This window comes from Belonocnema kinseyi, chromosome 6 (assembly GCF_010883055.1).
Source record: "Belonocnema kinseyi isolate 2016_QV_RU_SX_M_011 chromosome 6, B_treatae_v1, whole genome shotgun sequence".
In the NCBI taxonomy this organism is placed as follows: domain Eukaryota; kingdom Metazoa; phylum Arthropoda; class Insecta; order Hymenoptera; family Cynipidae; genus Belonocnema; species Belonocnema kinseyi.
In genome coordinates, this window is record NC_046662.1 from 11,539,477 (window position 1) to 11,556,696 (window position 17,220).

At 28.4% G+C, this 17,220-nt stretch overlaps 1 protein-coding gene across 1 annotated transcript in view; it reads left to right on the forward strand.

The window, feature by feature from the left end:
- LOC117175197 (zwei Ig domain protein zig-8-like) overlaps positions 1-16,558 on the forward strand; it is a 367,026-nt gene extending 350,468 nt beyond the window's left edge. The window contains exon 7 of the mRNA XM_033364829.1: positions 14,361-16,558. Within this exon, the coding sequence (XP_033220720.1) occupies positions 14,361-14,782 (422 nt within the window). The 3' untranslated portion in view covers positions 14,783-16,558. The remainder of the gene's footprint in view (positions 1-14,360) is intronic.
- The last annotated feature ends 662 nt before the right edge of the window (positions 16,559-17,220 follow it).

The window sequence follows — 17,220 nt, forward strand, 5'->3', positions numbered from 1 at the left end:
TTAAGTTTCCTGAATTCTTTGATTTTCGTTTGTTCCCTTAGTTCTCTTAGGTCCCTGAATCCCTGAGTTCCCTGAATTCCCTGAGTTCCTTTAATTCCCCAAATTCCCTAAGTGCCTTAATTTCTTTGAATTTTCTTAGTTCATTGAATTCCTTGAATTCCTTGAGTTCCCTAATTTCCTGATTTTCCGGAGTTCTCTGAGTTCTATGAGTTTCGTCAGTTACCTTATTTCCTTAAGAGCCATGAATTCTCTGAGTTCCTTTAGTTCTTCAAGTTCCTTGCATTCCCTGAGTTCCCTCAGTTCTTTGAGCTTCTTGAATTGCCTGTATATTCTGAGTTTCCAGAGTTCCTTGAATTCCCTGAGTTAATTGCATTCCGTTAATTCCTGCAGTTTCCCTGAGTTTCCTTAGTTTTTTGAGTTTTTTAAATTCCCTGAGTTTCCTGAGTTCCCTTGATTCCCTGAGTTTTCTGAATTGTCGGAGTTCCTTGAGTTTTCTGAGTTTAATTAATTTCCCTGAGTTCCCTGAGTTCCCTGAGTTCCTTAAGTTTCCTAAATTCGATGAGTGCCATAAGTTCTCTTAGTTCGATAAATTTCCTGATTTTCGTTAGTACCTTAAGTTCCCTGAAGTCTCTAATTTCTCTGAGTTCCCTTCATTTCTGGAGTTTCTCTAGTTCCTTGAGTTCCCTGAATTTTCTGAGTTTTAACAGTTCCTTGAATGCCCCGAGTTACATGAATTCCGTTAGTTCCTTGAGTTCCCTGAGTTTCCTTAGTTTTTTGAGTTTTCTGAAATCCCTCAGTTTCCTGAATTCCCTGAGTTCATTAAGTTTCCTAAATTCTAAATTCTATGAGTGCCAAGTTCCCTTAGTTCGATGAATTTCCTGATTTTCGTTAGTTCCTTAAGCTCCCTAAAGTCTCTGACTTCCCTGAGTTCCTTAAATTGCCTGAGTTACATGAGTTGCCAGAGTTGCCTGAGTTTCTTATGTTCTCTGAGATACTTGAGTTCTCTGAGATTCATTAGTTCCGTGAGCTGCCTGAATATTCTAAATTCCCATCGTGCTTTCAGTTCGCTGAATTCCCTTAGTTTCCGTAGTTCTCTTAGTTACCTTAACTCCCTGATTCTTTGAATTCCATGAGTTCCGTTTGTTCCCTTATTTCTCTTATATCCCTGAATTACTGAGTTCTTTGAACTCTTTTAATCCCCTGAGTTCCACTAGTTCCTTGACTTTTTTGAATTCCCTGATTTTCCAGAGTTGTCTCAGTTTCTTAGTTAATTGAGTTACCTGAATATCTTGAGGTTTGTTGGTTCCCTTAGTTCTCTAAAGTCCCTGAATTCTCTGAGTTCCTTGAACTCCCGAAATTTCCTTAGTGCCTTGACTTCCCTGAACATCCTTCGTTCACTGAGGTCCGTTAGTTCCCTTAGTTCTCTTAGCTCTATGAATTCATGAGCTTTATGACTTCCCTGAGTGCCTCAAGTTAGATGTTAGGAGTCAAGAGTTTGAAGTTAGGATTTAGGAATTAGGAATTAGGGTTTGGGAGTTGGCAATTATAAGTTAGAAACTAGGAGTTAGGCGTTAGGCGTTAGGAGTTAGGCGTTAGGAGTTATGAATTATGAGTTAGGAGTTAGGACTTAGGACTTAGGAGTTAGGAGTTAGGAGTTAGGAGTTAGGAGTTAGGGGCTGGAGTTAGGATGATCCTGCACCAGCGCAGGTAAATAATAACTCAATAAGATTTGAAAAAACTTTCAAATTTCAGACCGCAAACTGTTTTCCCTATTCCACTCTCTTCTTTTTTTTCAAACATTTTAATTTTTGCCCCTGTTTCAAGAAAGTTCTCTTTTTTCTCAATTTAATGTAATTCAGTAAGCTACTATTTGAAAAATGCGCTTTTTTGGTTGGCGACTCATTGTTTTAGTTTGAAATTCAACTATTTGGTCGCAAATTAACTTTGTTATCCATAATTAATATTTTTGTTTGAAAATCAATCCCTTTAATTTAAAATTGTACTAATATGTTAGTAATGAGTTTTTTTCTGTATAAAATTAGTTCTCTAACCAGGAAATTTAATTACTCAATTATTGGTTAAAAGTTTATTTTTTCCAGTTCAAAATTCAAGTATTTGTTTAAAAATGTATGTATTTTTTGAAATTCCGTTTCCATTTCGGTAAAAAGAATAATCTTATTGCTTGAAAAGTTTATTACTGTGCTAAAAAATTTGATTTTTTTTGCTTGAAACTTAATTTTCTTGACTAAAAATTTAGTTATTTCATTTTTGGTTAGTCATTAATTTTTATATTGAAAATTGATCTTTTCTGGTTTAAAATATATGCAATTAAAAAAACAAATTATTTTAATGGTATAATTGAGAATTTATTATTTTCCTTTTTTTAATCACACTTCGTTAAAAGTTTAAATACTTTATAAAAAATATACCTTTTTGTTCAAGATTTATCTTATTTGTTGGAAATTCTAATATTTTCTCGTAAATTAACCTTTTTCTTGAAAATTAATTTTTGTTTTAACTTATATTAATTTTTTTATATTAAACTATTTTTTTAGAAATTATTTTTTTGTAGAAAATTTGTTCCTTAAATCTAAAATTTCGTTATATTTCTGGTTGAAAATTAATGGAGTTTCATAATAATTCGTACTTTTTGGTAAAAAATTCATTTTCGTTGTTAAGAAATAAATCTTTTGTTCAAAAGTTTAAATATTTAATTGGAAAGTCATTTTTAACGCGAAATTAGTTTTTTAAACAGAGAATTTACCGATTCCATTTTTAGTTGAAGATAATCTTTCTTTTTGAAAAAATTTCTTTTTTGGCTTAAGAATTAACTTCTTTATTTATCGTTGGATTCAGCTCGTTGATCATTCATTTTGTTATTTAAAACAAATTTTTTTAAATTAAAATTTAAGTAGAACATTTTTTAAAGTGAAAAATTTAAATATTGAGTTGAAATTTCTATAGCTTATTAAAAATGTATTCTTGTGGGTTCAAAATTGATCCTTAATTGTATAAAAGTCATCTTTTTTCATTGAAAATTTATCTCTCCAGTTGAAAATTCAACTGTTTCATTAAAAATTCGAAAATTTGATTAATATCTTTTTTCTCGACTGAAAAAAATGTGTTGACTCAAAATTAGTCTTTTCGGCAGAAAAACTCAACGGTTTGGTTTGGTTGATCTGTGATGGTTGAAGTTTCACCTATTTATTTAAAATTTTAATTTTTTTATTTAACATTTTCAGCTCGAAAATTTAACAATTTGGTTAAAATTTGGTTTCTTTTTTGACTTAAGATCTTTCTTGGATAAAAATCTGAGTCGATTCTTGAAAATTCATATTTTGTAAAAAAATGCTCTTCTTTTGGTAGAAATGTATTCTTCTTCTGGTAAAAATTCAACTGTTTAAATGAAATGAATCTTTATAGACGCAACAATTTTTTGTTTTTGAAAATTTGATTTTTTTGTTGTAAATGCTTTTTTTCATAAAATATCATCTCTTATGGTGTAAATTTAATATTTTTTATTTAAATTTAATATCTTTAGTTAAAAATCCGTCTGTCTTGTTTGATAATTAATTATTTTAGCTAAAGATTTATCTCTTTTATTAAAAATTTTACTAATTTACTGTTTTTTTATAAATGTGCTCTACTGCTCGCACCTCAATTGTTTCTAAAGTTACCGAATATTTTTTTTTCAAATTTTACCTTTTATTAACTTTTATCCTTTCTCCAGCTTCTCTCTTTTTTTTACTCCTAGGACGTTTAATCTAAGGAGTTTTTTGAAAAATGGGGGATTTAAATATTCGTTTCCGTAAGTCTTATTCACTTCCACTTGCAACATTTTAAAAAATATCACCTTTTCAAGATAAATGCTTCTTTTAGTTGAGATTTTTTTTAGATTTTTTTTTAACGACCAGAGGGTGAAACATTGCTTGAAGCTGCGGTGTGAAAAAGACGAGTTCGAGAAAATCCGGAAGACTGATAAGAGGAGAAGTGTAGTTTATCGGTTCTTTAAAGCAGAGATTTTATATAAGTTCCACGTTGTTTTGAAAAATATTATTATATTATTCTCAGGAGTATAATTTATATTATTTTATTTGTTAATTAAAAAAAAGATTTTATAATCCAAAGGAATAATGGAAGAATGTTTACACTTTAAGGCTTTTCTACTGGTAAAATACATTATAAAGAATGTATGTATCGATGCATGTGTGTATGTGTGTATGTATGCATGTGTGTATGTATGTATTTATTTATGTATGTATGTATGCACGAGTATGTTAGAAAGTTCAACTATTTGAGTGAAAATAAGCTTTTTTGTTGATCATTCATATCTTTCGTGTAAGGGTTAAACTTTTTTGTAAAAAATTCGCCATTTGGGCTTGAGAATTTAGGAGTTTTGTTGAATCTTTTTTCTTCTATACTATAAAATCTTTCTTGGTTGAGGAATCAATTATTTTGTTAAAAATTAATTTTTTTGAAAATTAAAAACATTTAAGTTGAACAATCAACCTGTTTTCCAACACAAATGGCTTTAGTCTAAAAATTCAATATTTTTGTAGAAAATTCAACTATGTGGATAAAATTGATCTGTTTTTTTAGAAAATTCCAAAATGTTATTACAATTTTTTTTTCTTTTCTGAAAAATCTTACCTGTTTAAGGATAGAACTATTTTGTTGAAAATTAAATTTTTTTGAAAATTAAATACTTTCAGGTTGAATATTCAACCTCTTTCAAAAAAATTCGTATTTTTATATAAAATTAAATACTTTTGTAGAAAATGAAATGATTCGAATGACAATAAACTGCCTTTCACAGAAAATTCGATAATGTTTCTTAACTGAAAAAATGTTTTCTGCTTGAGTACACAACTACTTTGTTGAAAATTAACTTTTGTGTTCAAAATTCAACTTTTTTTGTACAAAATTCGTCTTTTTAACTCGAAAATCAAATGATTTTGTTTATTATTCTTAATTGAATTGGTTAAAGATTAAACTATTTTTATAAAAATCACTTTTTTTCTAATAAATATGTTGAGATAGAAAATTCAAACTGTTTTGCAGAATTTTCGGCTCTTTGTTTAAAAAATTCAATTATTTGAATGAAAATGAATTTTTTTCTTGAAAATTCTTCTTTTTAAATAAAACATTTAACAATTTAGTTGAAAGTTTTTTCGTTACTGAAAAATCTTTTCTGGTTGAATTTTCAACTACTCTATTAAAAATTAAGTTTCTCGTCAAAAATTACAATGTTTTGTATTAATTGTCTTTTTCGGTTTCAAAATTCAACGATTTGGATGAAAATGAATTTTTTGTTAATAATTTAACGGTTTTTTCAGAAAATGCATCTTTTTGATTGAAAAACTGAAAAATCTGATAGAAATTTTGCTTCTTTCTTACCTGAAAAATCTATATTTTTTTAGGATTCAAATATTGTGTTAAAAATTCGTCTTTTTTGTTGAAGGAACTGTTTTTATTGTATATTAAAATCGTTTTTTTTTTAATATATAATACTAAATTTTGCGTTGAGAATACATTTTTTGTGGTTAAATATTCCGCTATTTAAATAAGAATTAACTTTTTTGTTGTAAACTCAAATTTTGGGGTTAAAATTAAAATACTTTGCGAAAATTAGTTTTTATTTTAGGCTCAAAAATTGAACTATTTTCTAGTATAAAATTATTATTTTCAAGTTAAACCTTCTACCGCTTTTGCATAATATAAGTCTTATATTAATAATTCTTCTTTTTGTCTTAAAAATTCAACAACTTGTTTAAATTTGGTCTCTAGGCTGAAAAATCTTCCTTGATTTAGAATTCAGCTATTTTGTTGAAAAATAACATTACTGTTGAAAATTCAACTTTTTGATAAAAATGTATTTTTTTTTGTGTAAAAAAATCATCTTTTTGGTGAAAAATTCAAATACTTGGTTAAAAGTCTAACTGCTTTGTTTCACAATATACAATTTGAAATTTATGTAGTTTTTTATCGCTATCACATTCTTTAAATTTGAAAAATAGTTTTTAAAACAAAATCCGAGTATCCAAGAAGGCATTATTCTCAGAGAAAAATTAAATTTGGAATAATAAACTTTGAATTTGCCTCAAAATTGCAAAAAAAAAAAATAAATTGCATTTAATTAAGCGTCGAAAAATGATGTCAGTTATACCATACGAAGTTTTTCAGTCATTAGTGAATTTAAAAACGACTTTTAATAACAAACAAAAAACTGTAACAAATATAACACAATTTGGAAAGCTAAAAGATTTCAAATCCCTTTCGAGCGAAATTATTGATGTTCAAAAAAAGGACGAATTTAGACATTGAATAAAGTATTATGATTTCATGAATAAAGTCATTTCTGACAGTTCAATTTCTACTCAATTGAACAATATCAAATCAGGAGTCGATGTCACTTATTCCAAACTCTGGCAAATCGAAGAGAATGAAATTAATCAGACGCGTGAATCCTAACAAATCCTTTTCTTCCATCCTCTAACCGAATAAACCTTTAATCTCTATTTTCAGAATGAATTCACTTTCTTATTGATTAGTTTCCAGGTTCAAGATTTTCAATAATACGCTCCTACGGGGAAATTTCAGAAAAGAAACTATATTTATTTTTCAAATTTTTTTTATCGATTTAGCACAAATTTTTGTATGATTTGCGAAAGTGGCTATCTTCATTATTCAAAATCAATAAAAAACGAAAAAACGATTTTTTTTTGTTAAATATATTAAGCTAAAAATGACCTTTTTTGTTAATGCTTCACTGATTCTGATTGGCGTTCGGGTGCTTTCCCATTAAGCTACTGGAGAGATCAAGAAAATAATGTTTTTTTAAATATTTTTTTTAATTCTCTAAAGATAATACAGATTCCTTAAAAAATTTGACTTCTAACACCTAGCATCATAATGCGTGTATTTCTGAAAAAGGATTATTCTCTCGATCTCTATAGTAGCTTAATGGGAAAGCACCCAACCGTCGATCAGAATTTTTGTAGCTCGATTCCCAGCAGAGCGAAAGGAGAATTTTTTCAGACAAAATATAATTAAAGAAATGTTTAATTCATTTCTTCATGTAGTCTGTAAATACGTTAAGAAATTCTGCTATTCTCTGATGGTTAGATAGATTCCTTGGAATATTTGACTTATAATACCCGAAATAAATTTTTTTTTTAAAACAATACCATTTTTTTTCAAGTTTTTATTTTAAATTATTTTTAACTAACAATTCAACTCTTCCATCTTTGGTTGAAAAGTTGAAAGTTAAAATTGCAACTGTTTAAGAAAAAATAATTGAATTAATTCAAATTAATTAAATACATTATTTACCCATATTTAAGTGAAAATTTAACTTTTCATTTTATGATGAAAATTGAGCGTGTTTAGTTAAAAACTGAATTGTCCAGTTTTTCAATAAGAATTCATCTTTTTCGTTTAAACTAAACTACTTACTTGAAAGTTGAACCACTTTGAAAAAATACATTTTATTGGTTGAAAATGTAACTATTTTTTTAATATTTGCTTTTCCTGTTGAAAATAATGTTGTTTACTTTATATAATTTTTTTCTACTAGGAAATGTAACGCTCCCATTACTGGTGAAAATTTTATTTTTCGTAGTGGAAACTTCAATAACTTGGTTGAAAATGTTATATTTGGTTTTAAAAATCGGATTTTTTTTCAAAAATATGTGTATTCTCGATTAATATTTTAACTAATTTTCTCAATGATTTGTTGTTGTTTTTGTTCACAAATAAATTTTTTAACTAAAATATAAACTACTACAATGTTGGTGAAAAATTCAAATACTTGTTTAAAAAATGAAATACGTTGGTACTCATTTTATTAGTTGACGCTATATCTCTTAGATGGAAAATTTAACTATTTTCTTGAAAATTTGTTTTATAATGAAACGTTTTTTTGTTTCAAAATTAATTTCTATAGATGAAAATTTAATTAGGCCATTTTTGTTTGAAAACTTATCGTGTATAGTTTAATACTTCAATTTTTTAATTCATCATGAGAATTTATCTTTTCTGGTTAAAAATTCAAACACTTTGTTAAAATTTAAACTACTTTGTCAACATTTTATTATATCGGTTGAAGATTTAATTATCTTACTAAAATTGCTTTTTTTTAGTCTCAGAATTGATTTTTTTAAATGACAGTTAAACTATTTTTATTTATTGTTTTGTAAATTCGCTTGTTTAGGGAAACAATTTATATTCTTGATTTAAAATGTAAGTACTTCATTAAATGTTGAAATTTTCTTGTAAATTGATTAAATTAGTTGAAAATCCATTTCTTTGGTTAAAAATTAAAATATTTGTTTGAAAATTAAATAGTTTTTTGGTTGAAAAACGATTGCTTTCAGTTGTAATTTAAACTATTTGTTTTGAGATAACCTTCTTGATTGAAAATTCATCCCTTTTGGTTAAGGGTCTCACTATTTTCTTGAAAATTAATTTTTTTTAAATAAAATACAACTACTTGGCTAACGGTTAAAAATTATTTATTAAAGATTTTTTTTTATTCATCACTTGAGTTAAAAACGCAACTAATTTGTTTAAAATTTAAGTATTTGGTTAAAAATTCAACTATATTCTCAAAAAGTCACCTTTTGGAAAATTCGATTGTTTTGTTGCACATTCGTCATTTTAAATAAAAAATTTGTTCTCTTGGATTAAAAGTGCAACTGTCATCTAAAAATTGCGTGTGATCATCCTGAAAATTAAACTATTCGGTTGAAAATTTATATTTGTAGAAAATTCACCAATTTTGTTAGACTCATTTTTCTGGAAATTTGACTGTTTTATTAAAAATTCTTCATTTTTGATAGAAAATTCATTTATTTGTTTATAAAATGCAACTGTTTGTGTTTGAATTTTTATATTTTTTGTTTAAAGATTCCATCATTTGGTTTAAAATTATTTATTAATAAATAAAATATTATGTCGAAAATTTCCCTTTATTGTGACTAAAAATAATATAATTAATTCTAGAACACGCATTTCTGTGTAAAATTTGCATAATGTGTTTGATAACAGTTATCTTTAGAATTTGCAATTGTAATAGCGATGAGCTTTAATGGACTGTTATATTGTATGTACATTGTAATGAGCAATTTGAGTCGCCAGATTTCAAAATCAGCTGCTTTACTCTGACTTGCAAACTAATCATTCCTTAATTAATGAATAAGGTAGTAATAAACTTTTTTTTCAAATATACCGTGGTCTTTTTTTATTTAACATTTTATTCCGAAAATAAGATGGTTGTAATCTAAATATTCTTTTTTCTAACTTTTCTTACCCCACTCCGCTTCTCCCAGAAAAAAGTGACGTAGCTCAGAATTTTTTTATAAGATAGGAAATAAGGTAATTTTTTCCGAGAATAAGGAAAAAATAGGAAAGTAAATTCTTCCAAGTGAAATTACTCTAAATTCCAATCAAAATAGAGAATATATAAACAAAAAAATTGAATTTCTAATGAGACGAATTGAGCAAAACAAAAAAAACGACTTTTTAATAAATAGTTTGATTCGCAACTAAATCGTAAAATTTTTAACTAAAAAATAGATTCATTAAACAAAAAATGAAATCGCCCAACTTTCACATAAAGTAGAGAAGTGCAATTTTTAAATAAAAATTTTCAACCAAAAATAAAATAGTTACATTTTTAGTTTAAAACATTTTTTTGTCAAATAGAAAGTTTCAATTAATAGCACTTTTACCCAAGATGAACACATTTTCAACCGAGAAGAGAAATTTTTGAACAAAAAAGAATTAATTTGAAACAAATTAAATGACTTTTTGAATAATAAATATCGATTTTCAATTAAAAATATTCATTTTCTATTAAAAATGTCAATTTTCTACAATAAATAGAATTGTTATATTTTTTCAACAAAAAATTAATTCTTAAACAAGGGAAACAATTTTTCAGTGACATAATTAAATTCTCAAAACAAAGAAATCAATTTTTAGGTTTTATAATGAATCCTAGTAAAATGAATTTTTAATCAAAGATTTTAATTTCAAATAAAGTGCTGAATCTATAAGAAAACTATCAAGAATCTAGTTTAAAATTTAAGCAGCTAATTCAATTTTCAACTAAGAAGATAAATTTTTAACCAAATACATAAATCTTCAGAAAAATTGTTGAATTTTAAAAGCAAAAGACAAATTAGCTACAAAGCAATTAATTTTTTAAACCGGGAATAAGATTTCTTACAGCAGAAGTTAATTTCAACTGCTTATTTAATTTTTTTCCAAATTATTAAAATCAGCTCTTTATAAAATATTTGAATTTTCGGCACAAAAATATAAATGTTCAACTAAAATCATGAATCTTCTACAACAACAAATAATATAAATAATAATGAATTTTCAAAAAAGTAGTCACAGTTTTTACTGAAAAAATCAATTCTCAATCAAGTAGTTCAATTTTCATCTAAAAAAGTTAATTTTCCTCCAAAAATAATGAAATAGATCAATTTTCAATTCAAAAATTAATTTTCAATTCATAAATTAATTTTCAATAAAAGAGAACAAATTTTCGAGGAATTAGTTAAATTTTTAACCCGAAAGATGAATTTTTAAATAAAATTATGAATCCTGAATCAAGATAAATATTTTTACAACAAGATTATTAAATTTTTAAAGAAGAAATTATTTTTCAACCAAAAGCGATGTTTTTATTCTCAACAAAAAATGTAATAGTTGATATTATAACAAAAACGAAAAAGGAATAAAATATTCAAATCCTTAACAGCAAAAATGAATTCTTAACAAAACAGTTGAATTGTTAACCAAAAAGAATCTTTTTTATTCAAAAAGGAAACTTTTTAACTAAACAGGATTCTTTTCAAATAAAAAGGATACTTTTTAACTAAAAAGATACTTTTTAGCCAAGAAGGATACTTTTTAACCAAAAAGAATTATTTTTAACCGTCAAAGGATTACTTTTTAAACAAAAAGGATACTTTTTAATAAAATAGTTTAATTTCCAAAAAATTAGATCAGATAGTTGAAAAAAATTTTTTTTAATAAATGTCCGAACAAGAAGATCAATTTCTAAGCAAGAAAATTAATTTATTACCAAACAAATATTTGAATTAACTGATCAACATGGTTGTTTTTTTTCAAAAAAATAGTTCAACTGAAAAAGGTAAATTTTAAATTGAAAAGTAAATCGTTTATTTTTCAGCGAAAAAAAATGAGTTTCCGACCAAAAAAAAAAGTAGTTTTTAAAATAATAATTAATTTTTCTACGAAGTGAATTGTATTGTCACCAAATAGTTTAATTGTCAACAGAAACATGAATTTTTAACACAGGACATTATTATAATTATTATTACAATTGGTAAAGGAACAAGAGCAATTTAGAACAAATTTTCAATGTTTTCAAATTGAATTAAAAGTACATATTTGATAAAAAAACGTTTTATGTTGATCAACCGTAAATATAAATTAATGAAATATTCTCACAATTGACGTATAGTGCAAGTATGAAAACTTGAACAATAATATATTTTAAAATAATAAAATTTATCAACTTTAACGTTAAAAATTAAAATATATAAACTATTTTGAATTATTGAATAGCTTCTCATTAACTTTATGACCAAAAACTTTTGTTCAATTTAATTCGCAGTATTTTTGATTAAAAAAGGAATATTTTTGAATATTCTGCAACATTTTAACGTTTATCTAAAAACAATTATAAATCAAATTTTAAAACCGAAGCAATCAATAATAAATTATATTTCCAAAATCATTTAAATTTTCTTGTTTTTCACTTCCAGTTGCTTAAAAATTACATTACCTTCAAAATGTAAAAATTTCTTGATTCATTCTTTAATTTAGAATATTGATGATGAAAAGGCGGATTCATATTTTTTAATCGGAAATCTTTTTATTCTTGAATTTATAAAAGTGTACAATTTTTAATTCATTTTAATGAGAAATTTCTTACTAATCGTTTGCATTAAAAAATGCTAAGCTTCAATTTCAAAAGTTTAATATTTAAAAGAGTTCCACTTTAGGTGCTTTAATGAATAGATCAGTATCAAATTGATTACTGCAAATAAAATAAATTTAGCCTGAGAATTAAAAATTTTTTTATTCCAATAACCGTGAAATTTTTATTTATCAATGAGAAACATATCGAGAGAAATAGCAGAAAGAAGGAAGAAAAAATTTATTTTATAATAAATTTAATGTATATAAGTTAAATAAAAAGAAAAATAATAATCATTTCACGTAGAAAATGAAAATTTAAAATTTAAATTTATGACCACTTATTTTCCGGCTATAAATTAAAAAATTTACATTCTTATTTAAACTCATTAAATTATTCAGTTTAATAAATCACCAGTCAAAAAAATACAGAGGAAGTTCAGTAAAAGGAAATCTAGTTTTAAGGTTTGAGAAGTCTTGCTTTATTTGTAAAGATGAATTCTAGAAAAATGTTCGTGATAATATTCAATAAGACCACTTTTTTTTCGAAAACAAGCAATATTGAGAGGAGAAAATGCATCAACATATTTAATTTTTCATCAAGGCAGTGAATATCACCTGCATTATAAATTGCTTTTGTATGCAAATTCTCGCCTGTAAACAGCAAGCAATTTTCAAACTTCACGAGGATAAAGGTCTTTTTTTCATTTTCGTGCATCATAAAATCTCCGATTTTGTGGAAGCGATAAAACAGAAACTGTTCTGAAATACAGTATGAAACGCGTAAATATTTTTTGGTGTGCTATAGTATTGATCTGAGCTCTGCATCGTCGATAGGAGATAAAATTTATAAAAAAAAGAAGGAAAAAAGAAAGCTTAGTCGGGAAATTCAGATTTTTGTCATGATAATTATTATTATCGAAGTGCGATAAGAGAGAGACAAAGAGGGAGAGAAAATTGGATAAAAATTTATTTCTTCACTATTTCAGATTCCTACTTCAACGAAAGAAAGCAATCTAGATTTTTAAATTACCGACTGAATGTAAACTAGATTTTTACTTTATCACCTGAGGATACATTCACTTCCTCTACTTTTCCTTCCTAATTTTCCATATTCTTTCTGCCCTCACTGCCCTGCTCTTCCTATAGTTCCTCCTAATTTCCCTTACTCTACCTTCACCATTTGATCTAATTTTTATTAGTTTACCTACAACCCTCCCTACCTCATTTCGCCTAAGTTCTTCTACTTATTGACACTCAACGCTTCCCTAGTATCTTACTTCCTCTACTTTCACTTTACCTACTTCCTTCACCCAGTCATCACTAGCCTTCCCTTACTTACCATCATTTCTAATCATTTGCCCTACTTCACCTAACTTACATTCACTTCGTCTACTTTTTTCCCTAATACCCCCTATTTGCTCTGCCATAATTATCCCACCTTTTCCCTAGATCCTCTCCCATAATTTCTCCTCTCTTCTCTATCTCCTCACTCATTTCGCATAATTTCTCCTTTCCCATTTAGTCTAATTTTCGTTACCTTACCTACTTTTTCTCTCCTCACCTCATTCACCCTTCATTCCAATACTCTTACACTTCACACTTCCTCTCCCTTCACTTCCTCTGCCATCACTTCCCCTACTTCCCTTTCCCAGCTATCACTAAGACTCTCCCTAATCTCTAATTATTTTTCCTAATTCACCTCACTTACATTCACTTTCTCTACTTCCCCTCTCTAAGTTCCTCTATTTCCTCTACCCTAATTACCCCACCCTATTCCTAGTTCCACCCCCACAATTTCTCTTCTTTTCTTTACCTCCTCACCCATGCCGTTCAATCGCCCGTACTCTCCCTTCCCTATTTGCTCCAATTTTTCTCACTTTACCTATTCTGCCGACTTTCTCCCACCTCTATACTATCTAGTCTCTTGTTTTTCCTCTACACATTATCCTTACTGTCACTACTTCCCCTTCCCTCATTTCGCATCCTATTTTTTTCCCTATCCAAACCCGATCCAAACTATAATAGTTACAGCTCAAGGCTACGAAATACTAAAAATAAGATACAAAAGCACGCGCTAAGTGATTGCAAGCATATGAGCTCCAATGTAGACAGACAGACCATTGTGCTTTATTGCAGTGATTTTTTTAATCGTTAAATTGAAAAAAAATGTTGCCTACAATTTCTCGAAAGCTGCCTCTCCCCAATCGTAACAAAGCTATAACAGCACCTCTTGAAACATCCCTCCTCTATTAAAGCGGTATGCAAAATGTCGAGGACCCCTGATGGAAAAAGTCGCGAGACAAAATGCATGAATAAATGAACTCGTCGATTATTATAGGTAATTTAAAAATAATGTTCATAGTAAAATGTAATGTGGGTTATTTATTTTATGTTTTCAGAGGCTCGTGCAGAGATAACGGGACCCTCGGAGAAATTCGTACGTCCCGGAAGTACGCTTCAGCTTCACTGTCAAGTAAAAAAATCGACGGAAAGTCCGTCCTACCTCTTCTGGTACCACAATATTCGAATGATCAACTATGACATTGATCAAGGTGTGAACGTGACCACTGACCTTTCAGCCCGCGAGAGCTGGTTGGAGGTGCCGCGGGCTTCCGGTCGTCATTCCGGAAATTACACCTGCGAGGCCAGCAACGCACAGCCCGCTCGAGTTTTCGTTCACATTTTCAACGGAGATAATCCGGCAGCGATGCAGCATAGCCTGGCCTCATCTCCATCGGTAATAGCGTGCTCCGCCCTGATGACCTTATCGACCGCACTCAAAATCGCACTCCAAGCCACCTACTCGATAGGCTCCTCCTAAACTCACTTTAATTATGAGCTAGGCTAGGTAAACATATTCAACCTCCATCCTGTGCATTGTGCAATCACCGCAACCAGGAAATTGGATGAGCCTCTTTCAGGCTATCAGCAAAAGATTAGGACAATTTACCAACAGTCGGTGCTAATTCCTAATATGATAGCAATCTTGTCCATGGTGGGGATGAACTTACTTTAATTCTAAGGTATTTCATTATCGGGTTTTCGGACTGATTATGTTAGTCTGTAATTTTAGGGATATTTTAAGACTACATACAACAAAAATCGTTATCTGTCATTTTCCCTCTCTATCCTCTTCTATCCTATCCAATTCAGTCTTATAATATCATCCTTTCCCATACTTCTCTTCCGGTTATACTTTCTCTTTGATCTCCAACCATCCTCCTCACCCTCTCCCTTTTTCTTTTATCGCCTACTTCCCCTCTGCTTACCTAATTACCCTCCCTTGCCACCAACATCTATAAATTCCCTTCATTCCCCCTCTCCAACTTTCCCTCCTTCACTCAGAATCGTACTCCAAGCCATCTATGCGATATGATATTACTTCACTCATTTTAATTATGAGATAGGCTAGGTAAACGTATTCAACTTCTATCGTGTGTATTGTGCTTTGTGCAATCACTAGAGCCAGAAATTTAAATGAACCTCTTTTAGGCTATTAACAAAGCATTAGAACAATTTATAAACAGTCGGTCCTGAATCACGATCTGAAAACCATTCTATTCACGGTGGGGCTGAACCAACTTTAATTGCAAGGTCTTTGTGAGTGGGATTTCCCGAATGATTATTATAGTGCGTAACTTTATGGATGTTTTAAGAATCACAAACAAAATTCTTTAGGCCCTTTTTTAAAAAAGGGTTTCATATCTTATAAGGGCGTTAAGTTGTTCCAGTATCCCCGTCCCAGTGTCATTTCTTATCTCTCTTCTCTCCTCTTCTATCCTATCCGATTCTCTCTTATAACTCTCCCTGTTCACTTATGCTGCCTCCCCGCGGCCCATTACTTCGCCTCACAAACTAAGCTTATCCTTTCCATTCCAACTTCCTCTCCGACGCTACCCCCTACTTTCGCATCGAAAACTTCATCCTAACTAACCTAACCTCCACCTCCGCAATTAAAATCGCACTCCGAACGCCCTTTGTGATAGTTCATGCTTTACACAAAAAAATGGACAAATTTATTAACAATAATTCCTAATATAATCTCCCTAATTCCTGATAACGCAATAATCATATCAAAGTTATTATAGTCTGTATTTTTGAGAATATTTTAAGACCACAGATAAAAAAATTTAATGGGCCAGTATTCTATCCCTTCTTCTCACTTTCCCTACTTCTCTCTCCCAATCCCTCTACTTCCTCTCTCGCATCGCCTATTCCTTCCTACCTTCCTTTTCTTTAATTCTCGTACTGCCTCTCACTTCCCATCCCATATCATCCTGCCACTTCTTCTAACTTCTCCTCACTTCCCCTACTACCCAACTCCTCAACTTCTCCTCGCTCTTACTACTTCCGTAACTTCCCATTCCATCCATTCTCCTCCGTTCCCATAGTACTTAAAATTAAAAAAAAAGAAAGAATATACTTGCGAAAAGGTCACTCAAAAATATATGCTACTTGTTTTTATTCAAAAATCTCGAAACGTATTGATCTGAGATTAAAATGTCTGTAAATAAAAGTTATAGATTTGATGAAAATACATAAGTTATTTATCTTATCAGTTTCTCACTTTTACCCTAAAATTAGTATTTTTCAAGCAAAAAGATAAAAAATAATTTATTCTATTTTTGGTTGAAAATTGATATTTTTGGTTGAAAAATCATCTATTTTGTTCAAAATTGTCTTCTTTGGTAGAAAATTATTCCTTGTAATTAAACAATTACTTTTTTGATGAAAAATCAAACTTTTTGTTCAAAACTGTAACTATTTACCTGCAAATTCGTTGTTTTTGTGCACTTTTCTTTATTCAAAAATAAAGCCTTTTTTATTTGACATTTGAAAAATTACATTTTTTGTTTAAAATCGTTAACCTTTTGTCCGTTTAAAATTAATCTGCTTGGTAAAATGTGAACTTCTTTGTTTAAAAATATATATTTTTTTTAGATAATGATTCATTATTTCAGTTGAACATAAGATTGTTTTTATTTGAAAAATTACATTTTTTGTTTAAAATCGTTAACCTTTTGTCCGTTTAAAATTCATCTGCTTGGTAAAATTTGAACTTCTTTGTTTAATAATATTTTTTTTTAGATAATGATTCATTATTTCAGTTTAACATAAGATTGTTTTGATTAAAAGCTAATTTTCTAAACTAAAAATTTAACGATTAAATTTTTTACTGCAAATTTTTGTATTGAAATAATAATTCCACTATTTAGCTAAAAACTTATGCATTTTCTTTAATTCAGAAGAATAGTTACA